Source organism: Eriocheir sinensis, chromosome 66 (genome assembly GCF_024679095.1).
Source record: "Eriocheir sinensis breed Jianghai 21 chromosome 66, ASM2467909v1, whole genome shotgun sequence".
Lineage (NCBI taxonomy): Eukaryota > Metazoa > Arthropoda > Malacostraca > Decapoda > Varunidae > Eriocheir > Eriocheir sinensis.
Window position 1 is genome coordinate 7,589,304 of NC_066574.1, and position 17,465 is coordinate 7,606,768.

At 42.3% G+C, this 17,465-nt stretch overlaps 1 protein-coding gene across 1 annotated transcript in view; it reads right to left on the bottom strand.

Annotated features, from left to right (window-relative positions):
• Positions 1-17,465, bottom strand: part of LOC126987674 (uncharacterized) — a 195,143-nt gene that overhangs the window by 172,019 nt on the left and 5,659 nt on the right. The window contains exons 2-3 of the mRNA XM_050844800.1: positions 16,271-16,774; positions 9,523-9,740 (exon numbers count right to left, since the gene is read on the bottom strand). Coding sequence (XP_050700757.1) covers positions 9,523-9,740; positions 16,271-16,499 — 447 coding nt within the window. The 5' untranslated portion in view covers positions 16,500-16,774. The remainder of the gene's footprint in view (positions 1-9,522; positions 9,741-16,270; positions 16,775-17,465) is intronic.

The following is a 17,465-nucleotide window of genomic DNA, read 5'->3' on the forward strand; positions in this document are numbered from 1 at the left end:
GAGAGAGAGAGAGAGAGAGAGAGAGAGAGAGAGAGAGAGAGAGAGAGAGAGAGAGAGAGAGAGAGAGAGAGTGTGTGTGTGTGTGTGTGTGTGTGTGTGTGTGTGTGTGTGTGTGTGTGTGTGTGTGTGTGTGTGTGTGTTTACCTCCAAAGACCTTTCTAAATCGCATTAACACTAAACCAAACCACTCATCAACTCCACTTGTTGCGGGCTCTCTCTCTCTCTATCTATCTATCTATCCTACCTGTATTAAAAAGCAGATGAGGATGAGGAGGCGAAGGAGAGGAAAATAAATAACAATAGAAAAAGTGTGAAAAATAAAAGTCTGAGATGAAAGAAAACCACTGAAAAACACATGAAAAATATCCCCTTCCTCCCCCCTCTTCCCCCTCTTACAGACAAACATTCTCGCTTTAAAACTCAACGAAAAAACAAAACATAAGAAGACGGCTGGTGATCCGCCTCCCCGCCGCAAAAAAAAAAGCGTAGAAAAAAAACGAAGCATAAAAACCTCTGTGATGTTAGGGACACGGTTAACAAAGCCGAAATCAAAATTAAATTCTCAGCTGTTTTGCGATAAGAGGACTTTTTTTGGAGGACTTTCCTTTCCCTCGCAGCATCAGAGGCCTAACACGACAGCTGACAGACTGATTTGGTGCACTTTTCCCTTTTTTTTTTTTTTTTAAGGCTTGGCCATATCACTGTGTCGCTTCTAAAGAGTCTGCAGTCCCCTCAGATCCAGCGCCCACGAGTACTTTTAATAGACTACTGTGGGCTATTTTTAAAGACGCTGCTGGATACTGTCTCCCACACACACATATCGCATTCTTTTTTAATCCAGGGTAGAACAAGAAGAGGAACTGGGTTAGTGAAGAGGGTATAGGGGAGGGGAGATGAGAGAGAGGATGGGTGTATGTTCGTGAGGTGTTGGTACGTGAACTGTTCTTATGTTAAAATATTGGAAACTGGATAACGTCTGCACACTCGCTCGCCGTTTCATTTCTTTCATCAAGGGTATAGCAAGAAGAGAACTGGGTTAGTGAAGAGGGTATAGGGGAGGGGAGATGAGAGAGAGGATGGGTGTATGTTCGTGAGGTGTTGGTACGTGAACTGTTCTTATGTTAAAATATTGGAAACTGGATAACGTCTGCACACTCGCTCGCCGTTTCATATCTTCAAACAAGGGTACAAAAAGAGGAAGTCGGTTATTGGATAAGATACAGTGGGGTGAAGACGAAAGACAGTAGGAATGTAGAGTTGTACGGTGCAAGTTCGTTAATTGTTTGATGTAAGAATATTAAGGGAAGGTTAGCGTGTATCAGGACACCTCTCCTCCCGAAATTGACCTCTCTTTCGGCCACCTCTTTTGATTCTTTTTTTTAGGAGCAGCGACTAGCGGCTTTTTATTATTGTTTCCTTTTTGTGCCCTTGAGCTGTCTCCTTTGTTGGGGGAGAGAGAGAGAGAGAGAGAGTGGGGGGTGAGGCGAGAGATTTTCCTTTCAAAACATGTGATAGCTATACGTCTCTCTCTCTCTCTCTCTCTCTCTCGCTTGTCTGTCTGTCTGTTTTCATGCCCAAGCTATCTCTGGTTTTTATTCTCTGTATTTCCATTTTCGTTTCAAACACAGAAACACACATCACTTGAAAACGATACGCCGAAACCATTGCTGGGCTGTCCGTTGAGGCTTCGGTTGCTATCCACTCTGAGGCATCGAAATAGTCTGTAGCTCAACGCCGTCTGTGAACGCGTGTGTGTGTGTGTGGGGGGGAGGGGGGTGGTCTTCGCCTCGTCTGCTCGCCGGAACCACCAGGAAGAGAAGGAAAAGATGAAGCGTCACCAAAAGGATCAAAAGGAACAGGAAAACCGATTGCGGGCGAGTGGAGGCGAGCGAGGCATTAATGTTACCTTCTTCCCGTTACCAAGCTTTAAATTCCTCGCTGTAATCGCCCCTTTTTGAGTAAATTATCTCTCCTGTGACTTATTATCCTTCCTATCCTGTGTACTTCCCTCCACCTCAGCTTCCTCCTCCTCCTCCTCGGAAAACCGATTGCGGGCATCAATGTTATCTTCTTCCCGTCACTAAACTTTAATTCCTCGGTGTAATCGCCCCTTTTTGAGTAAATTATCTCTCCGGTGACTTATTATCCTTCCTATCCTATATACTTCCCTCCACCTCAGCCTCCTCCTCCTACTCCTTTTGCGGGAACCAGAAACATGAAAGATGGAGCGTCGCCTAAAGGATAAAGTGAGACTGGACAGCCGATTGCGGGCGTGTAGCAGCGAGCCATCCAGTAATTTCTTCTTCCTGTACTTAACCTTAACCCGGTAGCAGCAGGGATCATGTTTCTTAACGGTCCCTCTAATCGAGAAAAATTAGAAAAAAATCATCACTCACACAAACCATTTCATAATATATATCGAAGCATTTGTGATCAGTTTATATATCAGCTATTTGGGGGGGATTAAACCATGGCACAAATTTGGCCCGTAGCTGCTACACGGTAAAGCCACAAATTTGGCCCGTCGCTGCTACACGGTAAAGCCACAAATTTGGCCCGTCGCTGCTACCGGGTTAAGAGAATATCACCCGTAATCAAACCCGAAGTCTTTAAAGTTTAGAGTATCAGCTAACGTATCTATGACTAACTAAGTAATTGAAAGGATACATCACTTCACTAACCCGCCGCTCTTCTTCATCTGAGTCTTTTTCGTCTTCGTATTTCTTCTTCTTCTTCTTCCTTTTCTTTTCTTTTTCTTTTTCATCTTCTTTTCTTCTTCCTTTACTCCTTTTCTTCTTTTTAATTCTTCTTTCCGGCATTCCTCCGAGATACCTTCAATGCAACTTCTCTATCCATCCCAAGTCCATTCCGGCAGTATCAGCTGACTTGCTCCAGTTATGAGTCCTCGCTGTTATGGGGTCGTATTAAAAGACATTTCGTCGTCCAAGAACACATACTTGACAAGGCTTCCGTAGGAGTTGTGGGCATTTCCAGGGGTAGTTTTATGACCCTGGTGGTAGTTTGACCCTTCTTCTGTACCCTGAACCTGAAGAAACACTCATTAGAATCCGACTGACCCCCTCTTTGACCCTTAGAAAAATACCGACCATGGTCTCCTCCGCTCAGGGTTGTCTCGTACAGAATCTTCCCTATGAGCAAGATCAACGTCGGAGAGGAGAGTCACGTGCGGTTCAGTTTCAAAATAGTAGTCGCTGGTTCGATACGGAGTCATTACAGAGATATCCGATGATCCCGCGAAGGCACTTGGTACTAAAGGGTCTCCTCTCCGTCTCGCCAGAAGTTGTAAGCTGTTTTTGGACATTGCTGCGATCCTTATATAAGTGATCTTGTTATGGTAAGGGGATCAAGTTTTCGTCGGCTTTCGTTAGGTGGCTATGATTCTGAGGTAGTTACTGTACTTTTTTTTTTTTACTCTCTTTTTCGACTTTCTATTCTTCTTCTTCTTCTTTTCCTTCTTCTTCTTTTTTTCCTTCTTCTTCTTCTTCTTTTCCTTTTTCTTCTTCTTTTTCTTCTTCTTCTTCTTCTTCTTCTGCTTCCGTTTCTCCTTTTCATCTCATTTCCGATTATTTTTCTATTTTTATCATCTTCTTTAACAGTTTCTTATCACGGACCTTCTCTTTTCCACTTACTTTATCTTTACTTCTTCTTCTTCTTCTTCGGTGTCTTTCTCTTCTTCGTATTTCGTTTTTACTCTTCATTTTTTTAATTTCCTTTTTCTTCTTCCTTTTCTCCTTTTTTTCCTTCTTTCTGCTGCTTTTACTATCATTCTTATCATCATTATTATCATCATCATCATCATCATCATCATTCACTGCAATATATCATTAACTCGCGCTTCGCTTCGTTGTGTAACTCGTTAAGCGGAAGGACATGACTCAGTTTCCGGGGCAAAAAGTTTTAATTATGCACCTGTTCAGAGGCGATCAATCTGGAGACAGGTAGCCTTGTTGTGGAGGGCAAGGTGGAGGCGGAGGAGGAGGCGGAGGAGGAGGAGGAGGAGGACGAGGACGAGGAGAAGAAGAAGAAAAAGAAGAAGAAAAAGAAGAACAAGAAGAAGAAGAAGAAGTAGTAGAAGAAAAAGACAAAGAAAAAGAAGAAGAAAAAGAAGAAGAAGAAGAAGTAGTAGAAGAAAAAGAAAAAGAAGAAAAAGAAGAAAAAGAAGAAGAAAAAGGAAAAGAAAAAGAAGAAGAAAAAGAAGAAGGAGAAGAAAACCAGCGAAACCAACCAACCACGACTGGAAAAACGGTTCAGAAAAGACAAATCAACCACATTACTGTTGGTGGAGACTAATAGCACTGCCTGTAATCTCTCCCACACACTTCATGTCTCTGTGGCCTTGAACCGGCGGCAGCGCTGACACCCATGTGGCTCCCGACGACACCCGCGCCCCGCTTCTCCCCCCCAAAGGTTTATCCACCAACCAGCAGGGAGCAGAAGCGGCTGGGTGGCTGTGGGTGCACCTCTGCCTCGGCCGGATCACAAATGGAGTCATTGAATTAACGACTGCCAACATGACACGGGAGTCTGCGAGCCGTGGAGAGGGTGAGGAGAGTAAGGGATGCGAGCAGGACGGGAGGAAAGGGAAATAGACGGGGAAGGAGATGGGGGTGAGGCCATTAAACAAGATTGGTATTATCAAACGCTTCCATTCCTCACACCAAATATTTTCAAAGGCCAAAAATGAGATTAGATACAACTGTTGTCGCAGGAGAACATCTACACACTCACATAATCCTAAATAAAAAAAAAGAGGTAGCGATTTGAGTTTCCTTCTTCACTTATCCATAAACTGTTTGGCATCGGATACTGCTTCGGATCCCTTTGCTCTCTTATCTCCCTGACCTCCCAACCCAAGCCTACACTAACGTTACTAATGCCAGTATAATATGTGATCTTTGTTATTTGACCTCTCTGACCTTTAATATTCTCGTGTAAGTAGCCAAAGTCGGAGTAAAGAGATGATACAGGTTCTTTTTCGAGAGCATGGGTATTAAAAAGTTAGGTATGTGTTGGTTATAGAAGGAACAGAAGAGGTTAAAGGGAGGTGAGAGAGAGAGAGAGAGAGAGAGAGAGAGAGAGAGAGAGAGAGAGAGAGAGAGAGAGAGAGAGAGAGAGAGAGAGAGAGAGAGAGAGAGAGAGAGAGAGAGAGAGAGAGAGAGAGAGAGAATTTTTTATTTTATGTTATCTCTTTATTTATTTGTTTATTTTATTATTATTTCTTATATATTTTTTTATTTCTATTTATTTAATCACTTATTTACTTATATTTTGTGTGTGAAGGTTATAGAGAAACTAAAAGTGATATCGTGTGGGGGATGCAAGAAACTTTTCCCATGCGGTGTATTTGAGAAAGTATATATGATTGAGGTTCAGAGTTTGGGAAGGACGAGGTGAACTCCAAAAACAACAGACGACTGGAAAACAAATAGGAGAAACGACCGATCAGTAAATACAAAGCAATAGATAACGAAAGCAATAGATAACAATAGATAACAATAGATAACAAAAGCAATAGATAACAATAGATAACAAAAACAATAGATAACAATAGATAACAATAGAAAAAACAATAGATAACTGGGAAACAAATAGGAGAAACGACCGATCAGTAAATACAAAACAAGAGATAACAAAAAACAATAAATAACAATAGATAACAATAGATAACAAAAACAATAGAAAACTGGGAAACAAAAAAGAGAAACGAACTATCAGTAAATACAAAACAATAGATAACAATAGATAACAATAGATAACAAAAACAATAGATAACAATAGAAAACAAAAACAATAGATAACTGGGAAACAAAAAAGAGAAACGAACTATCAGTAAATACAAAACAATAGATAACAAAAGCAATAGATAACAATAGATAACAATAGATAACAAAAACAATACATAACAATAGATAACAACAGAAAAAACAATAGATAACGGGGAAACAAATAGGAGAAACAAGCGATCAGTAAATACAAAACAAGAGATAACAAAAAACAATTAATAACAATAGATAACAATAGATAACAAAAACAATAGAAAACTGGGAAACAAAAAAGAGAAACGAACTATCAGTAAATACAAAACAATAGATAACAAAAACAATAGATAACAATAGATAACAATAGATAACAAGAACAATAGATAACTGGAAAACAAATAGGAGAAACGAGCGATCAGTAAATACACAACAAGAGATAACAAAAAACAATAAATAACAATAGATAACAATAGATAACAAAAACAATAGAAAACTGGGAAACAAAAAAGAGAAACGAACTATCAGTAAATACAAAACAATAGATAACAATAGATAACAATAGATAACAAAAACAATAGATAACTAGTAAACAAATAAGAGAAACGAGCGATCAGTAAACACAAAACTAGAACGCCATCAGGTAATCATCAGTTAATGGAAAGAAATTTTAGATAACTTCAACAAATTCCAGACCACGATAACCCTTCGGTCCATACTAAGATGAAAACCGACTGACTGACAGACTCTCTCTCTCTCTCTCTCTCTCTCTCTCTCTCTCTCTCTCTCTCTCTCAAAAGCAAGCTAAACGTAAAAACAAACAAACTAGGATGAAAGATAGACTGTCCCTGAAAATATAGCTCAAGCAATTAAAAACAAATTAAGTTAAACGTGAAATTGAACAAACTAGCATAAAGGCTCTCTCTCCTCTTAACGTATGACCCAAGCAATCAAAGTTAATGCAGATGAACGCTACAAAACAGCTTACCAGGGAAAACCGGTCTCTCCTCAAAACATGACGCAGGCAATTAAAAGCAAATGAAGTTAAACGTAAAACAAACAAATTAGGATGAAAGCTCACTCGTCTTAACACTTAATTTAAGCAATCAAGAGGAACATGGAGTTAAACGCAAACAGTCAAAGGAACTACAATGAAAGTTCTCTAATCTTGAAAAAAAGCAATTTACGTCATCAAAAGCAAATGCAATTAAGCTCAACAAACAAACAATTAAAATCGAATGAAGACACATAAACGCAGTCAAACACAAAATAACACACACAAAAAAATATATATTGAAGGTAAAAAAAAAAAAAAATACAGCAGATCCACAGCTACCACCAGGGAACCGATTCAATGCCTGAGCGAACTCGTATACGTAGGCGGCGGAGGCTGTTTGCCGAATCCAGACTACCTTTGCATGAATCTATCGAGCTGGACGCTATATCGGAGGTCGGAGGATGTGTATTGCAGTCTCTTACGAAGCCGCCGGGAACGAAAAACGACGAAAAAAATTATGCAACCCAGATGTATCAGATGTGGAGAGAGAGAGAGAGAGAGAGAGAGAGAGAGAGAGAGAGAGAGAGAGAGAGAGAGAGAGAGAGAGAGAGAGTGTGCGTGTGTGTGTGTGTGTGTGTGTGTGTGTGTGTGTGTGTGTGTAGCTTGAGTCTGGTGTTACAAGGAAAATGAACAGGAGAGAGAGGAGGAGGAGAAGGACGAGGAAAAGGAAAGCGAAGAGGAGGGGAAGGAACAGAAGGAGGAGGAAGAGCAGAACGAGGACAAAGACAAGGACGAGGACGATAGGCAGGCTGATGTAAGGCGTTGTGTGGGCGGTTAAGTAGGTAGGGAGGAGGCAGTGGGGGCAAGAGAGACGAAGGGAGCGCGGGTTGAACGGGTAGAGAGAGGAAGGTTCAGGTAAGGGGAACAATGAAAAACAAAACAAAAACAAACAAGGTCGATTACGCAGAAGGGCAAAGGGATCACACACGCACACGCACACACACACACACACACACACACACACACACACACACACACACACACCTTGCCTCTGGTCTTTCCAACTCACGCTTAAATTACTTTATGTTCGCTCTGTGTAATGAGTGAGTTATGGTTCCTCTCACTCTCTCTCTGTCTGTCTGTCTGTCTGTCTGTCTGTCTGTCTCTGTCTCTGTGTGTCTGACTCACTCTCTCTCTCTCGTCCTCCCCTCACCGATTATTACTTCTTTTGGCTGTGTAAGGCTGTGCACGAGTCTGTGTTTAATCTCATCTCGCCAGCGTTACCCTCACAGGCTTGGGTTGATAAATGGTTTGCTCTTCCACAACTGTTGCCACCCTTCCCGCCCTTGCGCCCTCCCTGACGCCCACGCCTCTGCCTTCTGATTATTATTTTATACAGGAAAGGAGGCAGGGCAAGGGCATTTCTCTTTCAAAGAACATGCGGTAGAAGGTGCGGGAGGCGGTGGCTGAGTGGTTAGCGTGCAGGCCCCGCATTCACCGCGTTGTGGATGACGCGGGTTCGAATCCGCCCGCTACCACCTGGGATTTTTCAGTCACCGCCGAGTGGCCTAAAACTACCCAACCCACATGCTGTCCTGAAGACCACTCATCAACTCGGACTCTAGAAGAACCGACCAAGTGAATCAAAAATGAGTTCCGGGGGGCAGCAAGAGCCAAGAGTAGATGGCGCCACTATAAAAATTGCCTGCGCCATGACGGGCTGGGGGCGACCAATGACAAATAAATCAATAAAAAATAAAAAGAAGGAAAGGGGTATTTTTTATGGCACACAGCTTTAAAATTCCACGAACTTATCCTTCAACGAACGGGCTATGGAATTATGGAATCTTTTCTATACCACCCAGGCATTACAAACTCATTAACTTATTTTTCAGCCTAATTGCGATAAGAGGATGTGCTCTCTTAAGTGCCACACAATACTTAGAAGCTCCTCACAGTGTTTTCTAAAATCTGCTCAACAAAAAAATATAGTTATAATATATTTGGCGGCACACTAATGAGCCGGAAGTTTAATTACATCGAAACAGGAGAAGCAAAAAGAAGAAATAGCAAAAGGAAAAAAGAAAAGAAAAGGAAAACAAACAGCACAACACCAACAAAACTTTACTAAATCAACACTGAAATTCAATCACACCAAAGCAATTAATGGACAGCAGAAGCAAAAGAACACAAAAGGAAGAAACACAATATGAAAAATGAGAAGAAAAAGACGGCACTTCAACACCAGTAAAACATTAATGAATCAACACTGAACTTCAATCACACAGAAACACTTTTAATGGACAGCAGAACCAAAAGGAGGACACTAAAGGAAGACACTATGAAAAAGGAGAGGAAAAACACGGCACTTCAACACCAACAAAACCTCAATCAACACAACCAGTCACGAAGAGCCGATTTCACAGTCCAACACAGTGTCTTCGTAACAGCCCGAACCAAACTATAGAATCACATACAATCCAAAACGGTGAGGTCTTCGATGCCACACTAAATACACAAGACTTTTCCTGTATAGTTTCGTCAAATTTGTGAACTTAAATATAAACACCAGACACTATACAAGGAAATTTCGAAGGCTCTGGTATTGGTTTGGGAGCTTACTAACCCATCATGGGGAACTGTGGAACTTGCCCGAAACATCTAATGGGCAAAGACAGCAAAAGAAGTACAAGAGAATCGTAGGAAAAACAACAGAACAACACCAACAAAACCCCACTCAACACTCACGGTCACGAAATCATAATCTTGCTCCGTGTCGAACTGGACGAACATGGCGACGAGGACATGGGCAGCCGGGGAACGCACCACCCACGTACAGTGCACCGACGTGGGGTAGTACTGGTAGGGGCTCCATGTCCCGCTGTGGGCATCCCAGTTCACCTCGGGGAAGGCGACATGCAGGGAACTGTTCTCGGGGGCCAGGTAGAGCGGGGAGCCGTCACACTCTGAGAGGGGAAGGTGTGCAGAGTTAGCAGGTGTGGTGTGGCTGTCTGTACGTGGTGATAGTGTGACCTGGAGTTTTTCTGGGTTTCTGGGTTTCTTTTTACTGTTCCCGGGGTCCAGAACGAGGGGAAAGGGGCCACATTCTACGGGCGGTGTGGAGAGTGTTAGGTGTGATGTGACTGTCTGTACTTAGTGATAGTGTGAAATGGAGTTTTTTTCTGGGTTTCTGGGTTTCTTTTTACTGTTCTTGGGGCACCGTTGCCAGATTATCGTATTCAGAGCCTCGTACTTACCGGTTTCTGAGTCATAGCTATTGCCATAAAACACCGATAGTTAACCATTTTAACGATAACTATATATGAAGGCAGTTATTGGGGTCGAGGAAGCAGTTTTTGGGTCGGATATCGGTAAACATAGGAGGCTGAGTACGAGAAGCTGGCAACGTTGTCTTGGGATCCAGTAACTAGGGGGAAGGGGTCACATTCTGCGGGCATTGTGGAGAGTGTTAGGTGTGACTGTTTGTACGTAGCGATAGTGTGAATTGGTTGTTTTTTTCGGGGTTTGTGTGTTTCTTTTTACTGTTCCCGGGGTCTAGTAACGGGCGGTGTTGAGAGTGTTAGGTGTGGCTGTTTTCTTTTTGTTTCTGTGTTTCTTTGTCTGTTTTCGTGGGGCATGTTATTACAGTTCTCCTTTTTCCTTTCGTTTCTTTCTCGATGTTACAAACTCAAAAGATCGTGTCCTGTTGCCTCTCGCATTTATCTAACACTCCCCAATCTATTTTTCCTGGACCTTATCAAAATCCACTTCTTCCTTCCCACCTCTCTCCCTCTCTCTCTGTCTCCCTCTTTCTCTTCCCCTCACACTCTGCGGGGCGGTGTGGAATGTGTTAGCAGGTGTGGAGTGATTGTGTGAAGTGACTGTGTGGTGTGACTGTATGTAGTGACTGCGTGGAGTGACTGTGGAGTGACTGTGGAGTGACTGTTTCCTCTCTTTTTTTTTTTTTTACAGTTTCCGGGGCCCAGTAACAAAGGGGAGGGAGTCACACTTTGCGGAGAGGTGTGAAACGTGTTAACAGGTGTGAAGAAGTGACTGCGATGACTTGTGGTTAATTAGTGGTTCTGTCTGTCTGCCTTTGTTCACGGGGTCCAGGTATTGCTATTGGGGGATCTGTCACTCCACGGGGCGACGGTGTGCTGTGTGTTGGCAGGTGTTAATGGGTTGGTAGGTTACTTGTGCTTGATTAGTGTTCCAGTCTGTCTGTTTTTGTTCACGGGGTCCAGGTACTACTGTTTGGGGAGCTGTCTCACTCCACGGGGCGACGGTGTGCTGTGTTGGCGGGTGAAGGGAGTTAGGAATTAAGTAGATAGCATTAGGGAATAAGGAATCAAGTAGGTAGGTAGAAAGTAACATAGACGAACAGGACAGGAAACATGGACTTCTTGGAGAGGGGTAAAGAAGGGAAGGAGAGGAGAGTTAAGAAATACGAAGAAAAAAATGTATTTCCCTTGAAGCGTAGCAGAATCTTATCGAGGTAGAATGATATGTATGTCTTTCCGTCTCTGTTTCTGTCTGTCTTCATGTATGTCTGTTTTTCTATACGTCTGTCTATCTGTCTGTCTGTCCGTCTCTTTGACTATCTCTTCTACCTAACCATTATTAACTATCCTACATGATGCGTTTCCTCAGCTTCCTCCTCATTGCTGCTCTTCCAATTGTCCACCTCTACGTTGCCTTCTTTATCTCGACATTTCTGCAATATTTCCTCACACTCGTCTTTATACTCAGCCTCATCATTGACGTTTTCCTCCTCGTCCTCGTCCTTCTTCCTCGTCCTCGTCCTTATTTTGTTCTTTATCTCGCCATCTTTGCTCTATTTCCTCATCATTGACGTTTTCCTCCTCGCCCTCGTCCTTCTTCCTCGTCCTCGTCCTTATTTTATTCTTTATCTCGCCATCTTTGCTCTATTTCCTCATCATTGACGTTTTCCTCCTCGTCCTCGTCCTTCTTCCTCGTCCTCGTCCTTATTTTGTTCTTTATCTCGCCATCTTTGCTCTATTTCCTCATCATTGACGTTTTCCTCCTCGCCCTCGTCCCTCTTCCTCGTCCTCGTCCTTATTTTGTTCTTTACCTCGCCATCTTTGCTCTATTTCCTCATCATTGACGTTTTCCTCCTCGCCCTCGTCCCTCTTCCTCGTCCTCGTCCTTATTTTGTTCTTTATCTCGCCATCTTTGCTCTATTTCCTCATCATAGACGTTCTCCTCCTCGTCCTCGTCCTTCTTCCTCGTCCTCGTCCTTATTTTGTTCTTTACCTCGCCATCTTTGCTCTATTTCCTCATCATAGACGTTCTCCTCCTCGCCCTCGTCCTTCTTCCTCGTCCTCGTCCTTATTTTGTTCTTTATCTCGCCATCTTTGCTCTATTTCCTCATCATAGACGTTCTCCTCCTCGTCCTCGTCCTTACTTTCTTTATCTCAACATCTTTGCTTTATTCCCTCACACTCGTCTTCATATTAATCCTTATCATTGCCGTTCTCCTCGTCCTCGTCTTCACCGTCCTTCTCCTTTTTCCCGTCTCTCGATATCACGAAATCAAGAGGTCGTGTCCAATTGCCTCTCGCATTCACTAACACACCCCAATTCATTTTTCCTCGACCTTATCAATCTTCTTTTTCCTCCCTCTCCCTCTCCCTCTCTCTTACTCGGTCTCCCTCTTTCTCTCCCTCTCTCTGCCTGTCTCTCTCACGGGCGCCCCTGAGGTCAAAGTTCAACGGCAAAAGGTCACACGTTCCACCCTCTCCCTCTCGGTCCTACGCACCCATTACGAGGGGGAGGGAATGGCGGAAAATGGCCAAATTCTAAGCTTCACTCTGGGAATTAGAGAGGAAGGGAGAGTCTAGGATAATGGGATTGTTACAGGAGCTGGAAAGAGGAGGAAGAGAGAGGAAAGGGGAAGAGAGAAGATAAAGGAAGAGGAGGGTGAGGGAGGAAGGGTAGGGAGCATAGAGGTAAACACAGAGAAGAAGAAGAGGAAGACAGGGGGAAGGGGAGGTAAGATGAAATATGAGGGGAAGGGAAAGGATGAGGAAGGACAGTGAAGGGAAGGGATAAGTAGGAAGGGAAGAAAGGGAAGAAAAGGAAGGGAAGAGAAGGGGGAGGGAAATGAAGGGAAAGGAAGGGAAGGGAAAGGAAGAGAAGGGAAAGGAAGGGAAGGGAAGGAAAGAGAAAGGGAGGGAAAGAATGGGAAAGAAATGGAATATAACGGAAAGGAAGGGAAGGGAAGGGAAGGGAAGGGAAGGGAAGAGACGGGAAGGGAAGGGAAGGGAGAGGAAAGAAAGTAAGGGGAAAGTAAAGTGAGGGAAAGGAAAGGAAAGGAAAGAAGAAGTGAAGAGGAGAGAAAGAAAGGAAAGGGAGGAAGGAAAAGGAAGGAAAGAATGGCGAAAATGACAAAAAAAATGAAAAGACAAGGGAAATGAGGAAAAGGAATGGAAAAGTGAAGGAAAAATGGGGAGGGAAAGGAAAGGGGAAGTGAAGGAGAGAGAAAGGAAGGACAGAGAAAAAGAAAACCATGGGGAACATTATGGAAAAGGAAGGAACGATAGGGAAAAAGAGGAAAAGTAGGGGAAAAGAAAAGGATACGAAGTGAAAGGATGGTAAATATATGAAGCAGGGAAGCAGGAAAGAGAAGGAGAGAGATGCGGAGAAAGAGAAGAATATGTGAAAAGGAAAGAAGAATAAAGGAGGAGGAGGAAGAAAAAAATGAAATGGATAAAAAAGGTGAAATATGAGAAAAAGAAAGGGAAAGGATGGGGAAGCACAGTGAAGGGAAGGGATGGGTAGGAAGGGAAGAAAGGGAAGGGAAGGGAAGGGAAGGAAAGAGAAGGGAAGGGAAAGGAAGGGAAAGAAATGGAATAGAACGGAAGGGAAGGGAAGAGAAGGGAAGGGAAGGGAAGGAAAGAGAAGGGAAGGGAAAGGAAGGGAAAGAAATGGAATAGAACGGAAGGGAAGGGAAGAGAAGGGAAGGGAAGGGAAGGAAGGAGAAGGGAAGGGAAATAAATGGAAATAAATGGAATAGAACGGAAGGGAAGGGAAAGGAAGGAAAGGAAAGGGAAGGGAAAGGAAAGAAAGGGAAGGGAAAGGAAAGAAAAGGAAAAGGATGTAAAGAGAGAAGAGGAAGGAAGAACAGATAAAGAAGAAGAGGGGAAAGTGAAGAAAAGGAAGACATATAGAAGAGGAAGAAAAGGGCAGCAGAAGGAGGAAGGAGGAAGGAGAAAAATAGGGGGATAAGAAAATGAAGAGAGTGGAGGAAGAGGAGAAAAAGAACGTAGAGTGAACAGGAGAGAAGAACAGATGAAGAAGAGTGGAGGATGAAGGAAAAGAAAACAGGGAGAAGAGGAAGAAAAGGGCGATAGAAGGAGGAAGGAGGGAGAAAAATGGAAGATACAAAGATAGAGATAAAAAGGAACAGAGTGAACAGGAGAGAAAAAAAACAGATGAAGAAGAGTGGAGGATGAAGGAAAGGTAGATAGGTAGAAGAAAATTGAAAGGGGCGGTAGAAGAAAAGAAAACGGGGGTGACAAATTAAGGAACAAGGGTATACATTAAAAAAAAAAAATCACAGAGCATAAGAAAGATAAATTGAGGGGCGTTGCATTTATATGAAAAGAGTCATTACATTACGCTCTTACGCAAGGATTTTGTTAGTGTAAAAAGACGAAATCCCTCTAATTAGCGTAGAACGAAGGGCCATTTCAGCCAAAGTACCACGGAACACGGACGGACAGGTGAGCAGATGAGAAGTTAATTAGGAGAGTGTTGAAAGAGAAATGGGTGAAAGAAATAAGACGAAACGAGGAAGGAAGAAATAAAGAAAGCAGGACAGGGGTAACTATGGGAATTTTATGATGCGATGATAATTTTGTTGTTAATTTACAAGAGGAAGAATAATCTGAAGAGTAAGATAGATGATTCCCCAGACAAATAGAGGAAGAGACGGAGTTAACTAGGAAGATAATAAAAGAGAACAACCACCTCTACCCCCTCAAAAAAAAGGAAGGAATGATGATGGAGTGCAAATCTGGTGTGATAGCAATATGGAACAACGAAGGACAATTTGAGGCTTCCAAAAAAAGAACGGTTGAAAAAAAAAGATGGACCAACAAAGAAAGGAAAATCATGGGGAACGTTATGGAAAATGAATGAACGACGAGGAAAATGAGGAAAAGGAAAGAAAAAGGAAGGAGATGAAGTGACAGGGTTGAAAAAAATATAAAGTAGGAGATCAGAAAAGAGAGGAGAGATGAGGAGAAAGAGGAATATACAAAAAAAAAGAAGAGTGGAGGAGGAATAAAAACTGGATAGATAAAAACGGTGAGGAAAAGATGAGGCCCAGTAAATAGAATATATAGGGAGAATAGAACATAAGAACATAAGAACGTAAGGAGTCTGCAAGAGGCCGGATAGGATGGAGAGGAAGCAAGTTAAAATAGAGATATGGAAATAGTTCAATAGCCCCAAGAATATATAAGGAACGTAAAATCAGAAATGAAAAAAATGAGAATAATATGGAATAGAAGGAGAGAAAAAGGACTTAAAAAAAAAGAAAGCAGGGGATGATAAAGAAAATACCGAGAGATCAAATCGATATCAGAACCAATTAGAAACGTTGATAGACAAAATATAGAGTAATAAAATGAATTCAAAAAGACACATTCACCCTTATATAATTGGATGGATATTGAGAGATAGAAAGACCCAGATATAGATAGATAAATAGATAGACGGATATGGAAAGATATAAACAGGTAGATAGATAGATAGATATATACTTGGACAGATAAGCAGATAGAGAGATTGGTAGACAGGTCGGTAAGTTGATATATACATAAATAGATATATAGAAAGTTAGATAAAACAGATATAAACAGGAAGATAGATAGATAGATATATACTGGGACTGATAAGCAGATAGATATATTAGTAGACAGATCGGTCAGTTGATATACAAATAAATATATGTATAGAAAATTAGATAAAGACTGATACTTGTCCCCTGTAAGAATTGAGATATAGAGAAATAAGAGACACACATTCCATTGATCGATGTGACCCGGATACACTGACGCAAACACTATTGTCGGACACAGAAAGAAAATACGACGTTCGCAGAATAGATGTTGAAGCAGGAAACAATAGCCATTCATTGACGCACACACAAACACACACACACACACACACACACACACAAATAGTGGGACAGATTAAAGGATAACACACACACACACACACACACACACACACAAACACCACCACCACCACCACCTCAATCCTCAAAACAGACACTACCAAACGAAACCCCAATCATCCCGTACACTCTCTCTCTCTCTCTCTCTCTCTCTCTCTCTCTTGTAGAATCACTCAGGTTTAAGGACAGGCCACCTAGTCTGGACCATGGGGTCTGTGTGGTCTGATTTCCTATGTAAATCTATGTAAATCTCTCTCTCTCTCTCTCACTATCGCCTGCAGCAGTACTTACGCCCCTCAGCACTTCCGGTGATGCATGCCAACACCACGAACACCGCCGTCACCACCACCGACCTCCAGCACGACCCGCCACGCCCCCGCACCACCACCATCACCACCTTCTCCTCCTCCTCTTCTTCTTGCGTCTTCATCCCAAGGTCACCGTTCAACCTCCGCTGCGACGCCTCCGAAGCTCCGAAACATCCTCCCGAGTCGCTTTTTGCGTTTCGACTCACACGCATTCTCGTTTTCTTCTCGTTGTTGTTTTTTGGTATGTTTTCCTTTTGCGTAGGTTTGGGGTCGGATTCCAAGGGTGTTTATGGTTCAAGGGCGACCTCCGAATTCGTGCTCCACCGTACAGTTTGAGTGTGTCAGTGTCGCGGCTTCATGATGCGGTCTCGAGGCTTCACGTCACACGGTTCGGTAATTCACTGTTTTCAAGACTTCGATCACTATTTTTTTCTTCTGATTTAGTCTGATATTCTCTCTCTCTCTATCAGCTCCTTCACTGTGGGTGCTGTGGGAGAGAAAGAAGATTAAATGCTTAGTCGATAGATAGATGGATGGATAGACAGATAGACAGATAGGTAGATATAGACAGATAGACAGAGGGAGCAGGAGCTAAAAAAATCTTGTTCTTGAGGATAATTTGAGTTTTTTCAAGGAAGACGAAGAGATTACCGCTACGCCTTTGCATGTGTGTGTGTGTGTGTGTGTGTGTGCGTGTGTGTGTGTGACGGAAGGGTTGTTATACTTAATAGTTCTGAAAGTGGATGATAAAAAAAAAGAAACGAGATAATACATAGAAAAAAAAAATCATGCCATGCAAAGAAAATTAAATGTAATCAGCCAGCCAACTTTCTCCCTAAACCTCAAATTTGGCAACACTGAAATATATATAACCATGACCAGCCACCAATAATAACGCTGATAATGATGATGATGATGATGATGATACAATATTAACGATGGTGAGGATGATGATGCTAATGGAGGCAATGATATTTTTAATGATGATAATGATGGTAATTTTGATGATGAAAATGGAAATAATGATGATTGTGATGATAAAGATACAAAGAGGAAAGCGTAAGAGAAATAAAAGGAGACTTAGGAGGAGGAGGAAGAGGAGGGAGAAGTAGTAGTAGTAGTAGTAGCAGTAGTAGCAATAGTAGTAGTAGTAATAGTAGTAGTTGTAGTAGTAGTAG